Source organism: Alosa alosa, chromosome 24, assembly GCF_017589495.1.
Source record: "Alosa alosa isolate M-15738 ecotype Scorff River chromosome 24, AALO_Geno_1.1, whole genome shotgun sequence".
In the NCBI taxonomy this organism is placed as follows: domain Eukaryota; kingdom Metazoa; phylum Chordata; class Actinopteri; order Clupeiformes; family Clupeidae; genus Alosa; species Alosa alosa.
In genome coordinates, this window is record NC_063212.1 from 3984829 (window position 1) to 3997895 (window position 13067).

Below are 13067 nucleotides of genomic sequence, written 5' to 3' on the forward strand. Positions count from 1 at the left end.
CCTTTATTTTAGTGAATCACTTTAGCACAAAAACAAACAGAGGATGCCCACCCTGTTTACTTTGCTACAGCTTATGCATCCTGTCGGGATCATCAGATGACTGATTGATTAGTTCAGCCACTGTTCCTGAGTGTTGGATAAGATGAAATATGAAGGCTTGGGGTAGAGCATGCTGGAAGTGTGTGTGTGTGTGTGTGTGTGTGTGTGTGTGAGAGAGTGTGTGTGTGTGTGTGAGTGTGTGTGTGTGTGTGTGTGAGTGTGTGTGTGTGTGTGTCTGGTATACATTTGTCACATTGATGGGAAGCTGTGTGTGTGTGTGTGTGTGTGTGTGTGTGGTATGCATTTGTCATACTGATTGGAAGCTCTGTGTGTGTGTATGTGTGGTATGTATTTGTCACACTGATGGGAAGCTGTGTGTGTGTGTGTGTGTGTGTGTGTGAGAGAGAGAGATGAGGTGATGCCCGTAAGTGGTGAGGCTGTGGGTTTTCAACTCAGCAGGTGACGAGAGGTGTGGATGTGTGATTGAGATTGAGACGTGTGTTTATATTCCCAGTGGGTGAAGGAAACGTCCCAATCAGGAGAAAGTAAATGTGTGTGTGTGTGTTTGTTTGTTTGCGTGTATTCCAATGAATGTTAGTGTGTCGAGTATCATATTTCTCCACCATGCCTTGGAGCGCTGACTCATGAAATGATGTCACAGCACCAGATTGCCTTTTGGCCTCTGGTATGCTGTTCAGCCATACACACACACACACACACACACACACACACACACTTTCTCACACACTACACACACAGAATCACACAGATCTATATATGCCTGCTTGTGTGGTCATGTACTCTATCTGAGTTACATGAGGAATTGACATCAGTCTCCCGTAACTTTAATGAACTGAGAGAGACTCTGACCAGACACTGTATGACACATTCTCTCTCTCTCTCTCTCTACCCCCCCATCTCTCTGTTTTCATCTGTCCAACTCCTTCAAATACATCAAATTAGCTGTGTAATATGCTTTCATCACATCGCCTACCCAGAAATTTTCAGTTCAATCTCAAAAACGATATCTACAAGTGCTCTTCCATAAAGATATGCATTACCATGTATTTGCCTGTTCTAATTGGATCTGTAAAGTTTTCCTCATAGTTTGCCTCTCAGTTACAAACCTCTGTGTCTCCCTCTGCCCCTCGCTAGTCCATCTCTGTAATCTCCGTTTTGTGTTTCTGTTACAGAATAGCGGCGAACGAGCCGTCGTTTATGTCGTTGCAGTTAAAAATATTAGACCAGCGACATAAACAGAAATTAAACCTCAAGGCCCTTGATGCTGTGCTGTTCGGCCCACCGCTACGTAAGTGTTTACATGCTGTTATGTGTGTGTGTGCTCTATGTCAGTGTTTCCCAAACTTTTTTTCTGGGGACCCACTTTTTAAAAATGACAGACCATCGCGACCCAACTCGTGACTGTGGTAATTAACAAACTAGATCCTAATAGAAAGCTTTTCTAAGCTATATAAGATATAAGCTAGGGGTATTACACAACATAAATTGTCACTATACTCTGCTGGCGACCCAAATCAAATCTCCTACGACACCCAGTCTTTGGGAACCAATGCTGTATGTACATGTGCACCTGTGTGTGTGTGTGTGTGTGTGTGTGTGTGTGCTGTATGTACATGTGCACGTGTATGTCTATGTGTGTGTGTGTGTGTGTGTGTGTGTGTGTGTGTGTGTGTGTGTGTGTGTGCTGTATGTACATGTGCACGTGTATGTCGTATGTGTGTGTGTGTGTGTGTGTGTGTGTGTGTTGTATGTACATGTGCACGTGTATGTCTATGTGTGTGCGTGTCTGGTGTGTCTTTCAGTTGTGACAGATATAGGGTGTGTAAGGGGGGGCCACACATTTAGCGCTGCAATTTTAGCTGTGAAGCATCATGTGACACATACTGATGATCAGCCGGGTCACATGATGCGACTGTACTGCCCCCAATGCATAATATTACATCTTGATATCTTCATCTGCAGACTGTAGAGGTCTGCAATTAAACTGCTCCTCTATACATTTCTCAGAACAAAATGCAAAACATCTCTCAGGCCGCACCATTTCTCTCTCTCTTCTTCACCCTCTCATCTCTATCTCTCTATTGCTCTCTCTCTCTATATATATCTCTCTATTGCTCTCTCTCTCTATATATATATATATATATCTCTCTCCCAGTAGTCTCTTTACTAATCTGTAATTAAATTCATTACACTGTCAGTGTCAGTTGTGTCAGTTGTGAAAATGTCAATTTTATTGATTGGTTTCTCCACCTCACTCTCTCTCTTTCTCTCTCTCACCCCCTTTCTCCTTCTTCCTCCATCAGGACCCCAGCACAACTGGCTAAAAGACTTCATCCTGATGGTGTCCATTGTGATTGGTGTGGGCGGCTGCTGGTTTGCCTACATGCAGAACAAGTCATCCCGCGTGCACGTGGTCCAGATGATGAAAGACCTGGAGAGCCTGCAGAGCGCAGAGCAGAGTCTCCGGGACGTCCAGAGCAGGTGAGAGAGAGAGCGAGAGAGAGAGAAATGATGAGGCCTAACGTACAGAGCAGGTGAAAGAGAGCGAGAGATGAAGAGAGAGAGATAAAGGAGTAGAGAGAGAGATAAGGGAGAATAAAATAGAGATTTAGAGAGAGAGGGTGACAGAGGGAGGGGCCTTAAGGAGGTGTAGGAGGGGTGGCCACCTTGTTCAGAACTTCACTTGTGGCCCTGGAAAAAAAATATAACCTAGAAAAGCCCTCAGATGACAACAATTACAATTACATTGATCAATATAGATCATGATTATTTATCATGATTACTCATTGATTTTCTGAAAAAAATATTTGTCACGCCCAAGGTCTGCCTACCTCACTCTGCCTTTCTTCCCTGCACTAGCTTTGATTTGTCTGTCTAGTTTTGGCCTCCTTTCAGTGTGCTTGTGTGCATTCTCATTCACAGGTTTTGTTGGATTGTGCACTCTTAATGAGCATTGTTGTACAGTATCTCATTGTAGGTTGTGTACATGTGTAGCCTGTAAACTCAGCTGAACTCTTCTTATTTATTGAAAAGTTGGCGTGAGAAAAAGCTTGTGTGGCTTGAGGTGGCGTGACATCTGTCCATTGTGAGGGTCTCACAATCAATGCATAAGAGAGCTCTACTCTACACTACTGCTTATTTGTTCTTGGTTAACATCACTGTCCCTTAATCTGACCACGGACGATCCCCTGCAAGGGACAAGCTCTTGGCCCGCTGCTGTGCCAGACATTTGATTTTTGTTCCGTCTGTTCTCTGGTATGGATGCGGAACAAATTTAAAAAAAAGAAGCGATAACGGGACTAATGTAGACGTAGCCTTAATGTCATGCTACTCGTCTCCTGTGCATCCATCACTGACTTCCTCTCCGTACATCTCTCCTCCTCTCACCCCCTCCTTATACCCTCTTCATGGCTCTGCCCACCTCTCTCTCTTTCTCTCTCTCTCTCTCCTCTCTCTCTCTCTCTGTGGGTCAGGCTGGAGAAGGCTCAGGAGGAGAACCGGACGGTGGCGGTGGAGAAGCAGAACCTGGAGCAGAAGATGCGGGATGAGATCTGCGGGGCCAAACGAGAGGCCCACCGCCTGCGGGAGCTCCGCGAGGGTGCCGAGAGTGAGCTCAGTCGACTCAAGTACGCCGAGGAGGAGCTTGTGCAGGTACACACTCACACACACACACACACACACACACACACACACACACACACACACACATTCATATGTATTCATCACACACACACACACACACACACACACATTTATCACATATGGGGCTTTTCTGAATATGCGTTCTTTTCTATACTTGTGTTCTCATGAACTTGAAAATCATTCTGAAACGTCATCAATCACCGCCTAAGTACTGTTCCAATTCACAAGTTCACATTTATTCAAGAACGCATAACATTCCTGGAAGTGTTCTCGAATCGTTGGTGTTATCAAGGATGCATCGGGTGGTGACTTGGTGGCTTGAAGATTCCACAATGCATTACGTCAGCTCAGCCGTGACACTCACATAAGAGAAATGGCAGCATTGATACATAATAGGCCTACCTATCATAATTGCTGCTACAATCCGATCCATGTTTAGGCTATAAAAGGTAGGCTACAGGCTTCACAACTAACGTTAATCATAACTGCCACTTAAACTGCGAACTTCAAACGTTGTTCCCGCCATCGGCGGGAAAATATTGTTATTAATATTTTATTAATATTTAATATTTAATATTTAATATTTAATATTTAATTATTAATATTTAATTTTAAAAAATCAATGAGAAACAAACTTAAACAAGCTGGTGAATTATATAAATTTATTGTAAATGTCAGAAATACTGGGTAGACCAATAGAGCAATAGGTAAATTACTAGACTCCCGAGCTGTTCCGAGAGAAGCTGCCGTTGGCAAGAACGCTGCTGTCTCAAACTGCAAATTGAGCGTCCTGTGTCCTCGCGTTCTCCAGAGTCTGGACTCACGATCTTAACTTTTCAAATTCGAACTTTCAAGAACGGGAGACCGTTCTTTAGCGTACTTTGTATTGAGAAAAGCCCATAGTACTTGCTGAGAAGCACCCCAGTTCATCTCTTACATATATATTGTATGCATACATTGTATTGTATGCATATAATTAAGACATACACACATCACATTCTATGCACGCATGCACATACTGTATCGCTTCTTACACCATACACACCCACACACACATATTCATCATATATACACATGCACACGCACATTACATATGACATACACATATATGCCAATCATGTACTCACATTACACACACGCACACATACTCATGCACAAGTAAGAGTCTGTATGATGCACAAGTGCGGCGGTACACAGTCATATGCCACTTTAGAAGCACTAACACGCATGTCTTAAGTGCTACGCGTAACTAAACTCTTTTGTGTGCAGTGTTGCTTGTGTGTGTGTGTGTGTGTCTGTCTGTTTGTCTGTCTGTCTACGTATGAACATGGGGTGAGAGTTTTGTGTGGGGGATCTGCAAAAAATGTACAATACTGATGATGGTGCTAACAGCATCCTCTAGTGGTAGTCTTATGTAATAGCAGCAGAGGGAAATATTTTTGAATATATTCAAATTATATAGACAGTGACACTGATGTTCTGACCTTTTGAATATAGAAAAACATGGCCTGTGGATGGGCTATGCTAATATGTAGGATTGTGACCTATGTTATTAAATTGTGAAAGCCCACAGTGTACTCATAACAAGTGTGTGTGTGTGTGTGTGTGTGTTGTGGGCAGGTGCGCATGGCTTTGAAGCGGGCAGAAAAGGAGCTCCAGTCAGAGTGGTCAGTGCCAGAGGCCCTGCAGATGTGGCTGCAGCTCACCCACGAGGTGGAGGTCCAGTACTACAACATCAAGAAGCAGAGCGCCGAGCTCCAGCTGGCCATCGCCAAGGAAGAGGTACAGCTCGCCAGAAACACCTCTGTACAACAGGGCTCAAACATTCTTCATATAATTGCTTGTGTCATCAATATGGTACCTTATGTATCACAGACATTTTATATATATTTTTATAATGCCTCAGTGCATTTATTTATTTATTTATTTTTTAATCATCAGTCTGCAGGTCAGTGTAGGTCTATGGTCTTACATGTATGTATGTTGTCTTTTACATGTATGCAGTCTTTATGTATGTATGTGGTCCATATGTCTGTGGTCTATATGTATGCACAGAAGCTATATGTAGGCTTTCTAATGGGTGCATGTCGACTGGTGTGCTTGTGTATCTGTGTGTGTTTGGGTGTCTGTGCATGCTTAGCAGCACATATGTCTCGTTCTTTGTATGGTGCCACCCCCTATACTATTTATTGCCCATAAGGCACCATTGTGCTTCTTAGACCTCCCTTTTTACCCCCTGCAACTTGTGGCACAAGCATTTCACTGTATTGCAAAGTATATGTGACAATTAAACTTTGGACATGGCCTCCATGACAACAGGCCTCAAACTTGGCCTCCATGAGAACAGGCCTCAACCATGACCTCCATGACAACAGGCCTCAACCATGGCCTCCATGTCTTACCACTCTTATTGTGGGACTCAAAGTCAATGTCTGTGTTCCCTGTCCATTTTGGTAACTATTTCAGAAGGCTGATGGGCAAAAAAAAAAAAGACCTCTTACATTTCTTTCAGAAGAACCTTCTAGAATTCCTCCATGGAGACAAGCATTTCTCCACCTAAAAGTCTTCATTTAACCATGGAGACCTTTAAGTGCTGTAGTCAGCACCTTGTTTTTCTATGACAGCTTTAAGCTATTCATTTTAAGTCTAGCTGAGTGAGTTTTACCTCGTCTCATACCTGTCTCTTACACTAAAGGCAAGGCCAGGCAACGTGATGTATAGCACCTTTTAAACACTGCTACAACTCAAAGTGCAGTGATAGATAGACAGGGGTTTAATAAAAACAACACCAAGATGAATCAAGTCATGTTTTCTCTTTAGTTAGACCGAATAAATTGTCTTTGTTTAAAAGTATAAATGTTCCCTGAGCACAATTAGCAGCCTCAGACATACACACACAACAAACAACAAACTCTCTCTATCTCTTTCACATAGACACACACACACACACACACACACACACACACACACACACACATACAGAACCAGAACTAAATTAAACATCTTTTTCTTCGTTTCCAAATTGTTTTTTTAATGATGCAGTGAAATTACTTTTTAATTACATTGTTTGTTTTTCCTCTCTCTCTCTCTCTCTCTCTCTCTCTCTCTCTCTCTCTCTCTCTCTCTCTCTCTCTCTCTCTCTCTCTCTCTCTCTCTCTCTCTCTCTCTCTCTCTCTCTCTCTCACACTCACTCACTCACACTCTTTCCTTCCTCTCCCCCGTTTTACTTCCTCTGCCGAGAAAGAGAGTCATCAGGCAATTTCACAAAGCAATTAGCTGCTGAGCGGCGGTGAGAAGTAAAAGAACACAGAAGGAGACGGAGTCGAGGTCTTTCAGCCACATTAATGTGCACGGGCCCATTTCACTCTAATGTGTGGCCCGGGGTCAGACTGCTTTGTTACAAAGCCCCCTCCCCACACACACACCCCTCTCTGTGAGTGTGGGGAGCAGCCCTGTCGGATACACTTCTTAAGGCTGTGGGGAGGGTGATCAAAGGGGTGGGGGGTAGGCAGCTTTAAAAGCTTGTGTGTAAAAATAGGTGGCAGCCTGCTGATTGTGGATCTCTCTCTTTGTGTGTGTGTGTGTGTGTGTGTGTGCGTGTGTGTGTGTGTGCACGCCAGGCGGAGAAGATTAAGAAGAAGAGGAGCTCAGTGTTTGGAACATTGCATGTGGCCCACAGTTCGTCCTTGGATGAGGTGGACCACAAGATCCTGGAGGCCAAGTGAGCATGCACGGACGCACGCACACACACACACACAGAGACACACAGACTTACACAAACATACACACACACGCACACACACGCACACACACACACACACACACACACACACACACACACAGACTTACACAAACATACACAGAGACTCACATGTTCAGACCCACACAGATATACAAACACTGGCTCACAAGCACATTGGTCCACTCACAAGAAGGCCCTGTTTAAGCATGAATGCACGCACACACACACACACACACACACACACACACACACACACACACACACACACACACACACACACACACTCATCCCTCCTTCTCCCTTCCCTCCCTCACAGGAAGGCCCTGTCGGAGGTGACGGCGTGCCTGCGTGAGCGGCTGCACCGCTGGCAGCAGATCGAGAAGCTGTGCAGTTTCCCCGTGGTGCACAACTCGGGCCTGCCCAGCCTGACCGCCTCGCTCTACTCTGACCACAGCTGGGTGGTCATGCCCCGCGTCTCCATGCCGCCCTACCCCATTGCCGGTGGTGTCGACGACCTCGATGAGGACATGCCGCCCATCGTCACCCAGTTCAACCGTGAGTCCATGCCATGTGAGTGTCTGAGTGCGTTCTAGCTTTTCTCTCTCTCTGTGTGTGTGTGTGTCAACATGAACGTGTGTTTGTGTGTGTCCAATCCATCTCTTTTCTGCTTGACTCTAATAAGATCGTCACACCCTCACGTATTATCATGTACTATATAATGCATGCCAATGCACGCAGTATTTCCTAGATAACAAGCCACAGGGGGTTAGTTACATCTCAAGGTCTAGAGAAAGAAACATGAGCACCTTGGAGTAGAAGTATCTTTACATTGGTCTGGGAGCTCATGGGCAGCTCCACGCTCCATACTGTTTTGGTCTCTAGTTCCTGAGCATCTGCAGATTTAGTACTGAATAATTAACCTTTCATACACTTGGCCCTGATTGGGGGCTTGAGGATGTTGGAACCAGGTCTGGCTGACTGTGTGTATCTGTGTGTCTGTGTCTGTGTCTGTGTGTGTGTGTGTGTGTGTGTGTGTTTGTCTGTTGCTCACACAACTTAAAAAACAACATTTCCTTCAAGTTTTCAGACATGGTAGAGAGGTATATATGTTCCGTCTCGCGGCCCTCCCACATGACCATCCAGGCATGAATCTGACTCCAGACGCTGGATTCTTCTCCCTCTTTCTCTAACATTGCAACGTGTGGGCAGCGGTCTGCAGTCCCCTGACTGATGAGGCATTCATTAGCATTCTAGAGCTAGCATTGACATGCACCTCAACACCACATCTACTTAGATTATGCAGCCTGTGACCAAGCATACATACAGTATATGTGTTAACCAGTGTTGGGCAAGTTACTTCATCGTAATGTATTATGTATTACTTATTACTGTCATTTCAAAGTAATTTGTTACATTATAATATTACATTATATTATTATGAATTGTAAGGCATTACACTACTATTGCATTACTTTTAAGTTACTTTCACCAAATATCTAGAAATATGGATTTGGCATTCTAAATGCAGTTTATTACGCTCAATGCAGCTCATTGCTCTTCCAATGGAGGGAGATGTGGTATAGCATAATGACTGAGCTAGGCTAAAGGCTAACAGTAGAATGCAATAGGAGCAGTGCTCATGATGCAATACAAGGAACAATCATAGTCAGAATTTTGTTAAAAACCGTAAAACTGTAACTTTAAGGCCTAGGCCTCCTCATTAAAATCAACAGAGCCTAAATCAAAGCTTACATAAAGAAATTTCAAGATGGTGGCCTGCTGGCCATTTCGGTGCCCTAAGTGAGTGGCTTTGAATTAGTGACATTTAAATGATAACTCAAACACCTAAAGTCATAGCCTGGCTAGCGCCACCACTTCTCAATGAGACGTGGTCTGGGAACCAAACGTTAATTTTCTCGTATTTGAAAAAAATGCCCAGATTCGTTTATTGGGTGCCACGGATGTCTATCAAATGCGTCTGTGCATAGCTCATCATCGTCTTGCCAAAGATGGTTGATTACGAAGATACTTCATGAGAGGCCATTTCCTGTTCCTGGAAATTTATTCAAATAGGGTAGCAGTACGCCCCGCACATTTATGCAGTGATCGGGCTCTCTTTTTTAACATTGAGGTCTATGGCAGAATCCAAGAATTTCCCAGAATTTGTCAAAGTCTTATTTTTTCTGAGCAATGGATGCACATTTCTGACACGGTATCATGATCTCCAAATCCCTATTTCAGTAGAAGCGGATAGTATGACCCTCCAGTCGGGAGAAAATCAACATTAATGAAGGTGTGCACCAAGTTTATTTTGTACTCCGCTTCATGGAACCGTCGTAAGTGACAGTGACACGCCTCTGTGCAGGCGGGAACTGAACCAGAGCCCGTCTCTGACTGAACTCCACTTTGCCCTCATAGACATGAACTAGGACGACCCATCTTGCTACGCATTCATTATCTTTGGTCTTGCTTTCCCCCCTGTTCTGTGATTGGTTCCCTATCTGAGGCAAAAATTAGGGCGGTAGTTTCCAGGCTGCCTTAGCAGCGTGAATCAAATCGCGCGCAAGGCAGCATAGGAACACCCAGGCTACTAAAGTCAAATAAAAAGGCTTATAATTTAAGACCATTACTGTGTGTTTTTAAACATTAATGTCTGAAGAAATGCTGTTTTACTTATAAATGGTGCACTGTCACTTTAAGAACATTGATCTTTACGTTCTCATAATGCCCTTTTGCCAGCTCTTGTTTATTTGAGTTCTTTGATTATTTGACAATTAACAATAATATGCACAATGTTAAGTTGTTATAAGCAGCCTTCATTACTTTGAAAATGGAAGTGACATGTTGCTTCACATTTCTTTTTGCAATTAAAAGTGAATTATGAGCCTGGTAGCCACCTAGCTATCTGAATGGAATGCGTTTCAGTCGACTCGGCATATCATGTGCTTCATGAAATGCTTGGAAAACGAATTATTGAAGACCCACCAATTACATTCTAGTACTACGTGGTGGAGATTGAGAGAAAAAGTATCAAACTTGCATGTAACATGGTGTTAGTGCATTTTGACATTGTAAACGTTATTGAGTGAAACGCCGTTTGCAGTAAAGCTACTTTTCATTGGCTATATTTGGGTGACCCCTCTGTTCTTTGGTGCCTGATGTGCATGATGCGCGTGGTTAGAGCGGTGGCACTGCCAGGCTACATACAACTTTTTTCTGCATTTGCTATCCCTTTATTCTCTTTAATCCAAGTTCACAGCACAAAGCTGACATGCACTACTAAGAGCATAGTTTGTGTTTTAACAAGAATCAAAAAGATTAGCATGGCTCCACTTTAGATGTTTCATTAAATTACTTGTGCTATTTCGCGAGGCATAGAGAGATCTTTCGGTTTCGCACACAAAGTGCACTTACTTAACTATTATGTTCTTCATATCCTTGTCTCTGACAAGCTGAAAATAATGAGCGTAGGCTTATGTCTATCCAGCAAATAGAATCCGACTTCGAGTCTGCTGCAGCCACAGTCATCTTCAACTAGTATCAGAAGATAATGTTCTACTATTATGCGTGATTTTTTCTTCTCTGTTGTTCTCGCGGTGGTGTTTGCGAATATATATCAAAACAAAACACCACTTAATTTCGGGTTAAAACGCATTGTGATGCGCGTTACTGAAGTTTGTACCAAGTAAAATATCACCCAATTTTTTTTTTAGTAATGCCTTACATTACCGCGTTACTGCAAACAGCAATATATTACAGTAATTACATTACTTTTGTAACGCATTACTCCCAACACTGGTGTTAACATGTATGTGTGTGTGTGTGTGTGTTTCCTCCGCAGCCCAAATGATGCGGCCGCCGTTGACGCGTAGCAGCAGTGTGTGTCGCTCGCGCCGGAGCCTGCTGAGCTCCCAGCAGCCCTCGCTCATATCGCCGGACCCCGACCTGCTGCCCATGGGCAGCGCCGCCCTACTGCCCCCCTACCGCTCAGACGCCTCCGCCGCCGAGGACGAGCACATCTTCTTCAGCGTGGAAAGGAAGGGGTGAGTGACCGCTCACTGGCCACTGAAAAAAAAACCCGTGAAATTACAGATTTTATTGTACGAAAGCCTTCAAACTTGTAGCGCATGAATTGTTCTTGTGCTATGGTCATCTTGCATTAGCATATTAATGCATAATGCAGCTTATTCATGCATAATGCATATTAATGCAGGCACTTTGGAATCTAAACAGCTTAATCAATCTCACAGCAGACATAGCTATGTCTGTGTTTCAAATACGGTTTTGGACAATGTCTAGATGCTGGTCACATCTTCCATGTCCAGCAAGCTGTATTGATGATACCGTGGGTTTGATAAGTGACTCAGTCTCTCTCTTTCTCTCTCTCTAGGGACAATCAGGACACCTGTTCAGACACAGACTCTCTCAGCTCCTCCCAGGGCAGGAAGCACTACGCGGGTCCCTGCAGCTCGGGCCAGGACACCCCGCAGCGCAAGATCTCTCGCGAGGAGCTGATCCTGCTGTGCCAGGAGCACCACCACCAGCTCTCATCCTCCTCCACCACCACAGACCCTTCCCCTCCACCCCCACCGGTCCCCAGCCCGGCCCACGGCCACACCCCGCCTCCCCACCACCACCAGCACCACCCCCAAGGCCACAAGGGCTCCCCCGACCTGACCCGCACCACCATCCCGGAGTCGCAGAGCATGACCTTCCACACCGGCAGCGTCAAGCTCCACAACGGCATCCTGGAGAAGTCCTACAGCATGGGCCAGCTGCCCGCCTCGGCGGTGGTGGCGGCCGCCGCAGCCGTTTCGGACGCGCGCCACCCGTCCCTCTGCTCCCTGGACTCTGAGGTCAAGAACCCCAAGGAGATGAAGGCAATTCACAGCTCCTCCTCACAGGACTCTTGCGACAATGGAGAAAAGAAACGCTCCAAGATCAAGAGCTTGTTCAAAAAGAAGAAGTAATATATCGTTTAATAACTTTGGTGAATAGAAATCATATAAAGACTAAAGAAAAAAAAAAAAAAAAACAGAAAAAAGGGGGAATATAAAAAAAATGAGTGAGGAAAAAAGGAGAGAGATGAAAAAAAGAGAAACTTGCTTAGCCTTAAAAGAATGGACCTTTGACAGAAACCAAAACTGTTTTTTTTTTTTTGTCATAGTTCCTTATTTTATGTCTTTTATTTTTGTAAGTCAGAATGTAGCTCTACCCCAGGAAGTCCTACTGGGTTGGTAGCCTTTGTACGACACCTCACGTTTTGTTTCTGCTTCCCTTTTCCCTCTTTTCTTCAAAGGTCACTCACAAAAGCCTCAAAAGGTCAAGAATGGTGCCCAAAGTCAAGGGGGTTAAATAAATAAATAAATAACAAATAAACACCTTGACTGTCCTCTTGGCTTTGTACCCACTTGAGTTTCAGGGGTAGAAGTTGAAACGGGGCGTTCAGCTTCAAGTCAGATGTTGTTTACCGAGGCCAATGAGCTTATGTACTTGATGAATTTATTTTTTATTTTATTTTCTTTAAGTAAAAAAAAAAAGAGATCCTGCTAAAGTTTGTTGCACTACTGCTTTCCCTGGGTGGGGAAAGAGCCTCTCCTTGCGGTGATTACACCGCATACAG

General features: G+C 44.2%; 1 protein-coding gene across 3 annotated transcripts in view; it reads left to right on the forward strand.

The window, feature by feature from the left end:
* Positions 1 to 12720, forward strand: part of stim2b (stromal interaction molecule 2b) — a 61045-nt gene extending 48325 nt beyond the window's left edge. For 2 of the 3 annotated variants that reach the window (XM_048235861.1, XM_048235859.1), the window contains exons 6-13: positions 1233 to 1348; positions 2364 to 2541; positions 3534 to 3711; positions 5323 to 5484; positions 7323 to 7423; positions 7761 to 8014; positions 11286 to 11487; positions 11835 to 12720. In XM_048235861.1, coding sequence (XP_048091818.1) covers positions 1233 to 1348; positions 2364 to 2541; positions 3534 to 3711; positions 5323 to 5484; positions 7323 to 7423; positions 7761 to 8014; positions 11286 to 11487; positions 11835 to 12414 — 1771 coding nt within the window. In that variant the 3' untranslated portion in view covers positions 12415 to 12720. The remainder of the gene's footprint in view (positions 1 to 1232; positions 1349 to 2363; positions 2542 to 3533; positions 3712 to 5322; positions 5485 to 7322; positions 7424 to 7760; positions 8015 to 11285; positions 11488 to 11834) is intronic. The other variant, XM_048235860.1, reaches the window with a different exon arrangement.
* The last annotated feature ends 347 nt before the right edge of the window (positions 12721 to 13067 follow it).